The sequence below is a fragment of the Melitaea cinxia genome, chromosome 16 (assembly GCF_905220565.1).
Source record: "Melitaea cinxia chromosome 16, ilMelCinx1.1, whole genome shotgun sequence".
Taxonomy (NCBI): Eukaryota; Metazoa; Arthropoda; class Insecta; order Lepidoptera; family Nymphalidae; genus Melitaea; species Melitaea cinxia.
The window spans coordinates 15136008-15152046 of NC_059409.1; the positions used below are offsets into that span (position 1 = coordinate 15136008).

Genomic DNA, 16039 nt, shown 5'->3' on the forward strand with positions numbered 1-16039 from the left:
TAACCTATCTATCACCGGCTTTTATTTCTATGAAGCATATATATCGCAGCCTAAACGTCAAATTCAACCTAAGTATACATATAGTTTCTCTATGTTTATCATTACCAATATAAATAGATTCTATCTTTAATTTACAAAAACTACGATTAAAAGTGTACAATCATATTAATCTTTATGCGTACAATGTAAAAGTAGATCTATATATAAATATTATCTGATTATAAAGTAAATAATTTTTGGAATATCTCATTAAGGCTCTATGTGATGGTATATTATACCTGGGAAGCGTTGTCGTCGGTCGCTTTGGCGTTTATGTCCGTGTCTTCGATTTTGGAGGATTTGGCCGCTACTTCAGCCAAAGTGGCGAGAGCGAACAAGTCCACATTGCTTGGGGTCTGATTGCACATGTCCATGCTTTGTACGACTGTACATGGAGCTTCGGTGGCCAATTTTATTTCTGGACTGATTTTATTACCACCGTTCATATCACTCGAGACCAGGCTGTTAATTTCGAGTCTTGTTATACTAATTTTCCTCGGTTTCCGCTTTTGGCTACCGATGACCGTCTCTCGCCAACTTTCGGCCAGGTCGCGTCTCTCCTCCAGTACTGGACGCGGTACGGAGTTTATTATCTGTGACGATTCCAGCGCTTTCGGTTTAAGATTTATCGTCTTTTTCTTCCGTTTATTATCTCGTTTTTTCTGTTGAAATTTTTCTAAGCTAAGGGAAGGTAACGCCCTAATTTTAGCGTCTAAATCGAAGTCGGCAGCCTTGAATGTTTTGTTTGCATTATTGTCTGGATCGGGCGCATCGTTGTGTTCGTCTTTAATGTCTATTTCGACAGACGTGTCGTTAACGGTGCTGTTTTTAGAATCTTCGGTTCCCGTCGATTCTTCGCGAGAATATCCAGGGTCCCAGCTACAGGAAGCGCTATAGTCTTCGTCTGGAGATCTGTCAGTGTAGTCTCTCCTCTGCCTCTTATTCACAATCAGTCCTCCAACGGCCATAAACTCTTGATACCTCTTCCCCTTACATGATCTGCCGGATTTCGAATTTTTCTCGTCTTCTTCTGACCAATTTCTTTGATATCCTTCTTCCTCTTTAGAATACCGCTTATCAACTATTTGGTCTATAACATCTTGGTTCGTGAACTGATCATTAGCTACACCGTAGCGATACAGTCTTTCCTTTTCATCAAAATCTTCCGCGAACATTTTGGTGGTTTCAGTGAGAGCGTTTTGAAGTTCACGTATACTGTCTTCCCTGTTCGACTTCGTACGGTCTATAATGTTATGAGATTTGTATTCGTTTGGATTTGAGATCGCGGTAAATTTATATGAAGGGGGTAGGTAATAGGGGTTTTGAGGTTGAACTTCAGTCTTAGTAGCTAGGAGGCTGCTGAGGCCTCCCATTTGAGCTTCGTCTGCCAACTTGCCAGGCGTAAACATGGACAAAGGTTTAGTGTCAACATCAGATCCATTGTCTGTTGATTTTTTGTTGTAATCATATTTAGTAGAATTATTATTAGTTTTTTCTAGTTCGCTTTCAGTATATTCATTGTTAGGGGACTCAAGCGTTTTCTCAGTAGATTCTCGAGGACGAGAGGAGAGACTGCGTAGAGGCGGAGCGGGCAACTTATACCATTTAAAGTCCGGATTGGCGCTGAAGAATGCGTCTTTGTACTGTAAATAAAATTAGCATAATTTAGAGATTAATTTTGAATTGATATTGGGTATTCAAAATATTTAATGTAACATACCTGTTTAGCAAGACCTGTGTAACAAGCTTTCTCTTCTTTTTCCAAATTGGCCCACCACTCGCCGAGAATTTTTGTGATAGATCTGAAAATTATAATTTTTTAGACTATTTAATTCTATTACAATTTTTTAATTTCATATTTTGGGTTAGTATCATTATCAAACAAAAATCATAAAATTAAAATACATAATAGAGATTATTGTTGATGGCCTGGTTGTTTTATTTAATGTATCTATAGGTTTTGAAGAGTACTTGAAATATCTTGGTATTTTTACTTAAAATATATTTATTATGCATTAAAATTTACCCACTATATTTGAATTCGTAGCTTTTGACGCGGCATTAATACTACAGCAGAAAGCTGTTTGCCAAAATCTTCATTACCCTTAAATTTTGATAAGCTGCAGACTGTAGTCTAATATGTGTTAACCATATTATCTTTTGCTCTTTTGTTCATACTTGATAGCTAGTGTGAGCAAGTGAGATAGACATACTAGAATCTTCTCACATTCAAGGTCGCTAGTAAATAAATTCCCAAACATCATTGTAAATATATTTATTTTTACAGCAACCAACTTGTTCGCTTTGTAGTTCTTATCTGTGAAACTGTTTTTGATATAATCCTATCAAGGTATGAATACCCTCTGTTATAGGCGGATCTTTATATAAGTTGAGTTAATCAGCAATATATTATCATAATCAGTTTTGACAAAAATCAAAAAGCTAACAAATATATACCTATTTTCCAAGTTCGGGTATTTATCGCGGACAACGCTTCTGTGTCGCTTGCAGAATATAAGGAAGGCATTCATCGGTCGACGCGCGTGGTGCGCCGGCTCGCTATCGCCGTCCTGCTCTTGCATGGTGTATTATCTGAAAGAGAGATAAATAAACGCTAAAGTTTGAAGCTTTAAAAAATCAATAAACAGTTAAATTGTTTAAAAAATTATACGAATCTTAAGAAATTATGTTTTAAGTCAATTTTGAGTTGATAGTTTTGAGTTCAATCTTGACCATTCATTAATAAAAACAAAAAAAAAAAAGATTTATATACTCTGTACAAAGTGACTTTAGAGTGTCCAATATCGATCTAAAGAAATACATGTATGTTTATTTTTTTTTTTTATTTATTTATTCTTAATGTACACCAAAATACAGACACATATAAAGAAAGATACAATACAAGATGTACAAAGGCGATCTTATCGCTAAATAGCGATTTCTTCCAGATAACCTTTGGGTACTGGACACGATACAGTAGCAGCGGTTAGAAGTGTGTACAAATTAAGGTGGAAAAATCAATAATAAATAGATAAAAACTACGATATGATAGACTTACATAATTATTAAAGAAAAAAAAAAAAACATATAAATAAGTAAATATTTTAATGTATACTATATAATATACATATACACACACATAAACATACATACACACATACATACATACACATATAAAAATATATACATATATACACACACACATAAATATATACATATATGAACACAAAGTAAACTACAAATCGCGACAGTTATGACTTAATGAGCGACATATAATGCTTTTTAAGGCGTTGCTTGAAACAAGCTTGTGTTGGAGCTTGTTTTATTGAAAGCGGAAGAGAGTTCCACAGACGGGCAGCATTAACAGTAAATGAATTGGAGTAGAAGGAGGTAGAATGGGGAGGAATTTTCAGAAGCAAATTGGATTCAGATCTAAGGGAGCGCTCATGGGAATCGCAAAGAAACGTAAACCGTTCTTTAAGGTAATGAGGGGCATTAGGATTAAAAAGAACACAGTAGAGTAGAGTAAGTACATGGGTATTCCTGCGAAGGCGAATTGGGAGCCACTTGAGTTTACTGCGAAAATCGGAGACGTGGTCATATTTGCGAAGACCAAATATGAACCTTATACAGAGATTTTGAAGGCGTTCAAGCTTATTTAGTTGCTCCTCTTTGAGATCCAGAAAACACGTATCTGCATAGTCAAGGATTGGTAAAAGTAGTGATTGTGCCAGCGCAATTTTGGTAGGCAAGGGAAGAAAGTACTGGAGTCGACGGAGTGAACCGACGGCTGCAAACAATCTCCGGCTTAGCTCAGTTAATTGAGGTGACCAAGAGAGATGACGGTCGAAAGTTATTCCTAGATTTTTCACTTTATCACTGACGTTCAAAACAACTTTGTTGAAGAGTACAGGAGGCAAAAGTAACCAATCAATGCTACTGACTAGTTTTGGACTACCCACGATAATCACTTGAGACTTAGCAGGATTAACTTTTAACCCGTACGCGTTACTCCATTTAAAAATAAGGTCCAAATCATTATTTAGTTGGTGGATACTCGTGGGTAGATCAGCCAGCTTAGCGTGAGTGTATATTTGAAGATCGTCTGCATACAGGTGATAGAGAGAAGATAAGTTGGTAGTTACTGAATTTATGTTTATATATGTTTTGAACATTGTTACTTTCTACGAAACCCGTTTTATCTACAAATAAAATTTTATAAACGAAATGCAATACCACGATATATTAAACAAAAATAAGTTAATGAAACCGTATATATATAAGAAATTACTAAAATGATATAGCAGTATCATGCAAGAGTTATTTATATCTGCATACGATAATATGCTAGCCTTTTTAACAGCTTCCTGACAAGCCTCAAAAAATATTTAAAGTTTATAGAGGTTTTTGGACATCGCTCTGTAGTTGTGCGTGTGCGTACGCGGCGCTAGCCGCGGGTTCGATTCACGTACGGAATGGATATTTGTATTGTTAAAAATATTATGTGAACGCCTACACGGTGCCAGGTTCCGGTTCTCATATTAACGCAGCCTAGCATTAGCCTGCAATATCCCAGTGCAATACGGGTTGGCGCATATATTCCCTACAAGGTTACAGTAGGAACAGTCGCTAACAGGTGTACATGATAACAACCGGGACCGACGGCTTAACGTGTACTCCGAGGCGCGGTGGGAAGACCCACAAGGACTGCATAAACACCCAGACCACCGCAAACATCTGTATGGCCAATGCAAATGTTTAAAAATCTAGTAATATAATCGAAGTAAAATTCAAAATTTCCCATCAAACGCATCGGTTTTCCTATAACCTAACCCCCCTACTACTGTTCTAAGCCCCAAACTTGCGTGAGAAATGTGTCGAGTTTGACTTTCAAGCGGAACGCTAAATGTCCACTTTTGATAATTAAGATATTAAATGTCATTATCAGTTGTGATAACACTGTTGTGGAGCGCTGTGGCTACGGCGCGGTAAATATAAAAATTAAATGGGAATTTTATTGCTCTGTACATGTCTATATATGGCCTTTTCCTCTTATAACTAACTCTATACTATAGCAGGAAATATACCTGCTCAAAATCTGGAGCAGTCCGACTGGGGAAGTACCTCAACCTTATAGAAGATTACAGCTAAATAACACTGATTCCAAGCAGTGTTGTCTTTCTATGGTGAGTAAGGTGACCAGCGTTCCTAAGGGCATCGGGGTAGAGTCGGTAACACGCTTGCCATGCTTCTGGTGTTGCAGGCGTCTATAAGCTAGGATAATCACTAACCACCAAGTGAGCCGTACTCTTGTTTACGGACCTAGTTGTATAAAAACGCGTCTGTTATAATAATGTTGATCCCAACATTGTATCGAATTAAGCAAAGTCGTTCGAATCTAACATCATTAAATCGAGTCATTGACCGCCTAACCACGTGACTAAATTTGTACTTGGCAAAGAAAATACAATCATTTTGATAAGAGATTGATAACACTTTAAAAACAAAATTTTATAAATATGTTTTATTTGCATGATTCGTATTTTTTATTATTATTATCTCGTCTTGTGTGTATGCGTGTGTGTGTGTTTAATGTAATGTTGTACGGTTGCGAACATTTCTGTTATAAATAACACAAATGTTCACTTGATAACTACTGTAAATAGACACTGCTATAAAGGATGACAACACACTATCGGACCTTCTCTATTAGAACGTTAACGCAAGTACTAATAATGGATGGCAGTATCCAACAGTAAAAAGTTTTCGATTCATTGTTATTTTTTTAATCATCGAATTCTAATAATTTATGAGATATTTTAATTTGCATATATTAATCTTAAATTTGTAGTTTAGTATTTGAGGAGAAACAGGTCCTATTGGACTATTCCACCTCTCGCTGTCAAGGTCTATTTGTAACGTTATCCGTCAAATAGCGTTATCGATAACTGGTAGAACAGGCTATAAGTGCCTGTTAGACAGTATCCAACAGAAAAAAAGTTTTTAATTTATTATTCTTTTTTTCCGAATTCCGATATATTCATGAGATATTTTTCTGTTAAAAACTTCATTTGAAACCCGGAATGGGGTCTCAGTCAAGCATTCGTGGCATAGCTCTAAAATGCGAAAGACTCCTGCAGCCGAACTGGCCTAGCCAGTAAGGTCGAGAGGGTGGCGCAGAGCTTAAGTAACTCTGCGTTTTCCTGAAGAGTGTCCTCTATGCTGAAGATCATGCCATGATTAAATGCATGGCCCTAATCGTTGAAAAGCGATCTCTTCCAGGCAACCTAGGGGCAGAGGAGTTCCTATTGATATATTATTATTATTATTTTTGATTTTTTATTGATTATTAGTTGTGCCCCGCGGTTTCACCCGCGTTAATCTATATCTATTCAAACCAGTAGTTTCACAAAATTTTCAGCGTTATATTATTATTGTAGATTATTAATATATTAGTGTATAATACGATAATGCCTCACGCCGTTTGATAATACATGATTAGACAGAATTCCTTACTTAATTAAAAAAAATAAATATATATATAAATATGTTACTAAACAATTAACACTGTCTAATATTATTTTTTACAATTAATACGTATCATTAAAAAATTAAACAAAAAATAATGGAGATGTTCAAAGGTACCTTTTATTTAATACTCGTATAATCGTAACGAACACAGACGGTAATATCGGCAGAACTGCAATCTTCGCAAATAAACTTTCGACAAAACAATTATTAAATTTATGCCGTTCCGAATTTATCGATTATTATAAAAAAAATGTATTTTGATCGATCGATTACACCAAAAACAATTATTTTCTTTTTGTGTTAGGAGTACAGTGATAAACAAAAAAATAAAATAAACAAAAAATACGATACTTTCACGAAAAAAATCTATGACGGACGGTACGAACTTTGCCGGATCATCTAGTATTCTAGTGTAATAAATTACAACCTTGAGCCATTTTAAAGAATTGATCCATTTCATACAGTTTAAGTAACCGGTCCAGTCGCGTGGCGGGCGCGTCCCACCGCGTCGGTTTCACTTTCGAGGGCCGATGGACTGCCTCGACACACTTAGGTTTTTGGTCAAGGTCGCGAACTCCTTCCAGTGTGAAAAATATTACGGGCACAACTGAAACTGCACAATGTTTACGTGTCTTAATATTTGTATAGTAACCGTGGCTCGTGGTTTTTAATTTTAGGAAAAAACTTACTAAAATATTATATTATCGTCTATAGCCTTCCTAGGGTAAATGGAATATCGAAGAGAAAAAAAAAAAAACATTCAATTCAAACCAATAGAACCTGACATAAGCGAACCAACAACCAAACAAAGTTTTATAAATTTTTATATAGATAATGTCATATTTACATCTAAAGTAGCTGTAATATACTCTAGTTTAATATTTATAAAATAATAAATAATAGTTAAAAAAAAAAAACAAAAAAAACACGCTTTTATGAATAAACCAAACTAAAAAGTGGAAAATGACGATCCTAATTAGGATAATGGAATAATCCTATCAAAGTAGTGAAATTACTGTAATTACTGTATTACGTATGATAACATTAAACATGTTATTTTGTTTTTTAAATACTTAACTTTTTATTATTAAACTACAACTTTAGGCTTAAGGTTGCAAATAGAAATATCTGATAGATTGTTAGTGAAAAAAATATTTGTGTCATAAGCTTTTAATAATTTATAGACATCTGATCATCTATTAGCAACCGACGAAGCGGGAAAACCCTTAACATTGATCTAATGCTATTTAGCTTTGTGACGTCACATAATATTCAAAATGGCACCAATGAAATGATGATACCCCATTGCAATACAAACTTAAAATTAAATTATCAATTTATTCGTTGTTACATTTCCTCGTCTTCGGTCAGGAAACTGATACCTATTATCATCAGAACGGTCGCTGCAATATGATCGGCTTTAGAATACTATAACGACCTTGCTATTGTCATGAATTGCATTACAATGTATGCAGTATATATAAACGTTTAGGTAATAGAGATAGCATTTTTGCCATCCCTGAAAGGTAAATTATTATTCAGTTCATACTGTATCTTATGTCATATGTATATCTAACTAAAGTAAATGAAGGTTATCATGTACACCTGATAGCGATCGTTACTCATACTAGGGAATATATCCGCCTACCCGCATTGGAGCAGCTTGGTCGATTAAGCTCTGATCCTTATCCTACATTGAGAAAGAGGCCTGTGCCCAGCAGTGGGATATTATATTACAAAGCTGAAGCGAAAGCGTAAGTACGTATTAATTCTTAATATTAACATTATAGATAGTTATACATAATAGTCATGAATTAGCCTATAAATCGTCACCCTGTAACTCATATAAGCAGATAACCCTTTCAGTGTAGACCCTTTAGTTTTAGCTGATGTCAAAATAATTGTCAACAATAATACGGTTCATTATAATCTCATTTTAACTTTTTAAGAATATATTTTTTTTTTCAAAACTAAATAGATCATATTCTATTGAAAAACATAAATTACGCTAAAAGAGATTTTATTCAAATTTAAACATTAAAAATGCATTACAAAATAAAGATCGTGATATTTCTAGTCTGTTTGTAAGACAACTTTTTGCCACGTTTCACTGTAAACGTACGATTCCATCTTGTTTGCCTTATTATAAATGCATCATTGCATTGACTTTCATTTAAATATATTCAGTGGGTTTTCTATTTTATAAAGACTAGTAGTCGCCCAGAGGTCGAAATTCGGCCACAATTAAAAATTAAAAAAAAAAAAAAAAATATAAAAATAAATAACCTTTCTTAAATTTTTCAATTTGACTACCGACTTTGACAATCAACAAAAGAGATATTAATATATGCATGTGTGTGTCAAATACATGGTAGTGTGTGTAATGTTTTTTTTTTATTGATTTGATATATACGTTTTGCATAACTTTAAAAAAATATTAGCATTCTGCACTCCTGTATATAAACTATATGTGTGCGCATACTCCTCCGTCCGCGCAATTGTCGTAAAAAGGGGGTACAAAGTTTTTGCTTCACGTATTAATATTTAGATGGCGATTTCAACATAAAGGCAAAATTTTTATCACAATGTTTTTATAGATGTAGTAAACGAGATAATCCATTTGACACCAAGTGATCATTGTCATCAATTGTATTTATAACGATTGCCGGTTTTAAAAGTTTAATAATAAAAATAATCTCTCAATATAAATACTTCTTAAAAGAAGCACATTCCACATTGGTGGTATAGCTTATATACTGTTAGTTATATACTCTGTCACAAAATATTCTATACTCTGTTACGACCCAAAAGCGCTTTAGATATCTTGAATGAATATTTTTATTACTATACGGCTCACCGGATGGTAAGCGATTACCGTAACTTATAAGCTCCTGGTCTGGTGTTGACTAGAAGCATCGCAGGCGCATTACTCATTTACTCACCACAGGAATACAACACTGCTTGAAACCAGTATTATTTATCTGTGATCCTTGACCATACGATTAGCACATTAACATCACCGAGGTGAGAAAGACGAAATTTTTTCATTATTGGGGAACTGGAATTAAAACCTTGCAACATAGTTTTAAGTTTTCTATTTTATATGACTATATTCTTTACATACAACGGTTCCATAAATACAGCTCTGTAACGGACAACATAATTAAGCAATAGGATTGTTAAGTATGAACACTAACACTCAAAAATAAATAGTTAATTTCTCATTACTTATACACGAATTATTAGTTATTGAGATTACGTTGGTTACCCACCCGCCTGCCCAGCGTGGCGACTATGGGCAAAACACATGCGTTCACGCCATTTTTGGCTCGAATTTGTGGAGGCCTATGTCCAGTAGTGGACTGCGACAGGCTGATGTGATGTGTGATTACATACAATACTCTATTCAAACACTAAAAAATTGTTCAATTTCTTTCCATATTATCCAATAGTGCGAAAAACTACTGATCTGTTGGAATAAAATATATTTTTTGAACGATTGCCTAAACATTCTAAAACATTCCAATCGTTATCATGATGCGCTTTAAAGCGGATGAGATTCCAAGTTTATCTATTAAATACATAAATACACACATACTGAGTCATCACGTTAGAAATATCATCAGTAATATCAGATCAACAAAATTTTATTACGACACTTTAAATAGGCCAAACACGAGGCATTATCGACCTTTGTTTTTTATGCATGACTTTGGTTAGCTTTTTCTATTTATTTGTTTACAGCTGGTAGCATCGACGTATCTCGTAGCTATTTGGAAATTTACGTTATCTACTTAGTACGTCACTATACTGTATCAATTTAAAAAAATTCATTTCTTCATAATTAAAAACTGAGGTAGGACACAGCAGGAATTTCCCGCTCAAAATATGGAGCAGCCCGACTGGGGTAGTACCTCGACCTTACAGAAGATCACAACTAAATAATACTGTTCAAGTGTAATAATACTGTTCACTGTGCTTCAAACAGTATGTGTTCCTGTTGGTGAGTGAGGTGACATAAGCTCTCGGCAACGCGCTTGCGATGCTTCTGGCGTTGCAGGCGTCTATCGTCGTCGTCACATGAATAGGACCATTCTTTATTCCTTGCTATCTAAGATACGACACGAAATATGTAAGTACATAAATAAGTCATGACAATTAGCTACCATCATTGTCTCAATGATACGCTGAGTGATTGAGATTTTAATTGTTTACAGTCAAACTTTAAAAGATGTTTATATATTTATTACTATTATTACAGTTACAGTTCAGGCTATGCTTGGGGTCTCTCTCAAAGACAGGATTAGAAATGAGACTATCCGCGAGAGAACGAAAGTAACCGACATAGCCCACAGAATTAGCAAGTTGAAGTGGCAGTGGCTGGTCATCTGTGTCGCAGGACCAATGGCCGTTGAAGTAGACGGGTCCTAGAGTGGAGACCGCGTCTTGGCAAAAGCAGTGTGGGACGTTCTCCGGCCCGTTGGACCGACGATCTACGTAAGATTGCCGGTGTAGGCTGGATGAGGATTGCGGAAGACCGGGATGTGTTGCGCGAACTTGGGGAGGCCTATGTCCAGCAGTGGACTGCGATAGGCTGAAGTGAGTGAGTGAGTTCAGCCTATCGCAGTCCACTGCTGGACATAGTTCTCTCCAAGTTCGCGCCAAACATTCAGATTTTCCGTAATCCTCGTCCAGATTTTAATTTCGAACTGTGCTATAGAAGCAGAGCAGCTATCAGATAAGATAATTTTTATATTTTATACCGCTTAGATAAAATCAACTATAATAACGTGTAATTGAGGCAATATGCTAACGGGTCTTCCACGAGTCATGACAAAAAAAAAACGTTGGCCTCATAATGTTTATGCATTGTATTGATTTGATCAAGTACATGATTGAAACATGAGGCAGCATTTTTTACCATCCTTGTTTATATTTTTCCTTATAGAATGTTGTTAATGAATACACGTTCCACACACATACATTACTTAGATTGAGCATTATTTTTTGGCTTGAAGCTTTGAAGAATTACGAGGATCACGAATGGTTGGGCGTTGTCGCGAATTCTCGAATTCATTCTCTCTTCATTCTCTTCATTAATTTAACTGAGGTAGCAAAAAATATCAATCAATTGCGAGGATCGAACACGCAACCGCCAGCGCAATAGCCAATAACCAGTTCTGTGACCGTTGCGCCAGCACGTCGTCACATACAGCAACCATGGTCACGGGAGGACTGAGGTGTCAGACGTCCTAACGTTACAAAGTTATTCGAAACTACCCTACGTTACATGAATATTTTAATTAGTCCTCTCTACGCAGAAAGTGCTAACTGACTCCTTAATATATGGAATATTAGAGCTTAAATCCGAAACGTCGGGCATTTAAAAAACTTAATAAATCACGATAAAATCCAAAAAAAAAAAAATGTTTCATTATAATGAGTGGAATTCGCGTAAACATTAGAAACAAAAATAATACACACATCTATCCCTCCATGCATCCATACTTTCTCACACATTTTCCCATTTATAAAATTAGTAGGATTCCGAACAACAGGCTTGTCACACGTCCAATGTAATCGTACGTAAGGTCACATACATCACGCGTCCAAGGTTTGTTTTCGTCTTTCGTACGGATATTAGTTTGCGAAAATGATATGACAAGGCCAAGCTTTTGTTGTGAGTGCAGTTCGGTGGGGATACTAGTCGTTACGTGTGAGAACTTAGTGTGTGTGTGTGACTGCCTTTATTTTTGTGCATTTTGATTTATATAATGCTTTAATTTAAACTTTGAAGACTTTGTTTGTAAGCGCTTAAAGTGCTATTTTTGTTGCAATCATCTCGTTAATTTTTACTAACAAAATTTAAACGCGGAGGGTACTCTATTAAACTGAGATGATTTTCAGGGGATCACCATTTAAATTTAATTTTTATATTTTAATCCTCATTCAGAGAACCCATAATCATTGATTAAATACTGAGTTTAAATTTCAGAGCATATTTTGAATAAAACACGTCACTTCAGGATAGAAGCTGTATCAATATCGATATTTACGACTGAAATATAATGCTTTTATCTCAAACATAGCTCGTTGGCGCAGTTTGTAGGGGCCCTGCATTCTGTGCCGCGGGTTGCGGGTTCGATTCCCGCCTGAGTCTGGGTGTAATATGTGTATTTATATATGTATTATTTCTATGTTTATTTATCAAAAAAAAAAAAATAGTTATAACAGTCGGCTGTTACCTGTAACACAAGAATTAAGTTGGTTACTATAGGAACAAACGACTGTGTGTGAAATAATGTTTATTCAATAGCGGTTTTCAAAAGCAAATTAATACGGATAAAATTCTGCGTCTTTATAAGCGCAGCGTAGTTTCAATTTTTTACCCATTTAAATTTTGAACTGTGCTATAAAATCGAAGTAGCTATCCGATAAATATTTTTATCTTTTATGCTACTTTGATCACAAATATTTTTATGATCCTGCCTTATGATATTATTTTATTTGTTTATTAATACTTTATTGTACACCACGACTACGTTTTTAATATAAATATATATATATAAAGACGGGGCTCCACGGTTTCACCCACGTTGATTTGAGGAAAAAAAATAGCCTGAAATTGAATAAAAAAGTTACCGACTGTCAGTCATGTTGACGTTGTTTCAAAATGAAAGCCATCATATATATATAATTTTAATAATTAATTAATTTACAAAAACAATATTTTTTTGTCGTTGATGCCGGTAGAGCAAGCAATTGTCTATAAAATGATATATATACCTAATTAATGTGGAGGAATTCTGAGGTTTTTTTTAAAAGGGAGGCAAACATCTTAACCTTAGCGTATTAATATAATATATGATACTAGCTGACTCGGCAAACGTTGTCTTGTCGGTAAACTGTTTAAAAATAGGGATTGGTGGTAGAAGGGTGAAAATTTAGGTTTGTATGTATTTTTCAACGCCAAATCATAATAAAATAAAGAATAAATAATTTATACTATATTTGACTACCCTTACCATTTATGGGGATGAAAAATAAATGTTGTTCGATTCTCAGACCTACCCAATATGCACACAAAATTTCATGAGAATCGGTCAAGCCATTTCGAAGGAGTTTAACTACAAACACCGCGACACGAGAATTTTATATATGGGCATTTCTCTGTAAGCTTGTACAGCTCCCATACAAATGCTGTCCTGGCAATTTTTTTTGCTATTTGATAAAAAACCGTGTCACATTTCGAAGAAAATTAACTATTATTTTAGTTAGAAAAGGAGGCCCACTGAGTTTATACGTATTTTCCGAGAAATTAGCAATTTTCCAAAAAATCATGACAGGGGACTGTTTGAGGCATCAGGGGACTGTTTTGAACGTGAAAAGGGGCTGTTAAATGAGAGAGGATTGTCGTACTTAAAAAAATCATTTACCATTAGTCAAATATTTATTGTTTGTATGACATATTTTCGCATCAATAATCAAAAAAGTTTTTTTATAATAAAATAATACAAAATATAACTTTCTTTAAGCATTTATATCAAAAATTTAGCCCTAAGTACTAGAAACATTTTGTGCTCACTGAGATCAATATAAAGTCTTATTATTATAATACTATTTATTAAATGAAATACTTACTATTACTAATGTAATTATTTAAATTTAAATATTCATTCACTGAGATCAACAGAGTCTTAATAATATCAATCATTAAATACTTTATGCAATATTCATTAAAATATTTACTATTATTAATATAATGATTAGAAAAATCTTTTCTCTCAAATATATGATATTTCAACTGATACCTCCAATCAAATCCTAAGGATTTTTCGAAATCAAATATGGCACATAAAAAGTTTAATCAAAATGAACTTAACATTTAAAAAAGTTAGCGCTCGAAAACGTTTATTTGAGTAGGAAACTGATAAAATATTCTATTTTCCTTCAAAATCAAGTTAGGATTATCATTGATTCTATAGATCTGCACTTTTTGGTTACAAATCTTGAGGAAAGTAACACGTAACTACGTACTTCATCGTCATTAATCTCATTAATTACGGCAGCATAACGATATTCTACATTTTTAGCTGGATATTTTACAAGGGCGTAATCTCCAGTATTTTTACATAAATTCCGAATCCTTTTATGACTATGAGGTATTTTACATCGTTTAGCTACAGGTACATCTAAATCATTGAGATTAGATTTTTTCCAGGTCTAGACATCAACTTCATTTCTTTAGGTATCGAGTGACTTTACTTCTACACAAGCCAGTAACAACTTTCTTAAAAATTTGTCTCTCTTTTGTACGTTTCAATGTGGAATAATTTTCTTTCAACTGCTTACTAATGACGTCGCCAACAATGCTTTCTTGACTACTTCTTTTCTTTGATCACGCTCCTCTAACATTTTCAATAATCGCTAATCTTCTTTTGTACTTCTCAAGTTTTTTCTCTAAGCGTGCGATATTTTCAATTCTTTCTCTGTTAAACTTCATTCGTCGCTTTGTAAATACTTTTTTTCTTTGATTTAAACTAGCACTGGAGACTACTGGGCTTTGAGCTGGAGATATTTGATCTTGAACTGGAGTAGATGGTCTTGTAGAAGAGTATCTGCTTCAGGATCGGCGTTTTTTCTCGTATAAAGTTATTAGTGACGCTTTTCAGTCTTAGTCTTTTGGCTCGGTATACAGTACAATGTTCTTTCCACTTCTTTAAGGTAGCTCTGTGGTCACGAGGTGTTATGTCCTTTACTAATTTTCGCAACCCTTTTTCTTTCTTCTTTTGCTACTTCAACTTCTCCTTTTTTCTCATTTGTTCTCTCTTTTCAGGGTATTTTTTTATTTCGTATCGTAGTCGCTCTGCTTATCTCTTTTTCTGTAGTAATTCCTCTCGGGATAACTTTTTCTTTTTAGGAACCATAGTGTATGTGTTTTCGATAGACCTATGTAAAATAATATAAGTTTATAAAGGAAAATAATGCGAAGCAATGATACTTTGATGATTCTCACATTAAAAAAATATACTAGTGGATAATTTAACACAAACAATACATAGAAATAATAACCAATATGCAAAATACACAGTCCCCTGTTGTGTAAAAAGTCCCCTGCTGCATCTTCAGACAGAGGACTGTTGCCAGGGGACTGTGTATTAAGGTTAGATTTGACAATATTTACAAAACTGATGTAAAATAGTTTTCTAAGAATCTACTGATCAATTTAGACATAGATAATAAAACAATGAAGGATAAAGCAATAATTAAAGTAATTAACATACAAATATTATTACTTACCAGAGGACTGTGTGCGGTAGCGGATCAAACGTGAGTTCACAACACAAATGCCACTCTGACACTTAAAAAAATGGCGTTTTGTCGCCGCATTCGGCACGGTGTCCAACTTAACAATAATTGCCTTTCGTTTATCTCTAAAAAACGTTTGTAAATATTGATGTTTTTTTTA

At 34.5% G+C, this 16039-nt stretch overlaps 1 protein-coding gene across 1 annotated transcript in view; it reads right to left on the bottom strand.

The window, feature by feature from the left end:
* Nucleotides 1–226: 226 nt before the first annotated feature.
* The window catches only part of LOC123661134, a 30359-nt gene continuing 14546 nt past the window's right edge, over nt 227–16039 (bottom strand). The window contains exons 2-4 of the mRNA XM_045596129.1: nt 2497–2631; nt 1760–1841; nt 227–1682 (exon numbers count right to left, since the gene is read on the bottom strand). Of these exons, the coding sequence (XP_045452085.1) occupies nt 273–1682; nt 1760–1841; nt 2497–2621 (1617 nt within the window). The 5' untranslated portion in view covers nt 2622–2631 and the 3' untranslated portion in view covers nt 227–272. The remainder of the gene's footprint in view (nt 1683–1759; nt 1842–2496; nt 2632–16039) is intronic.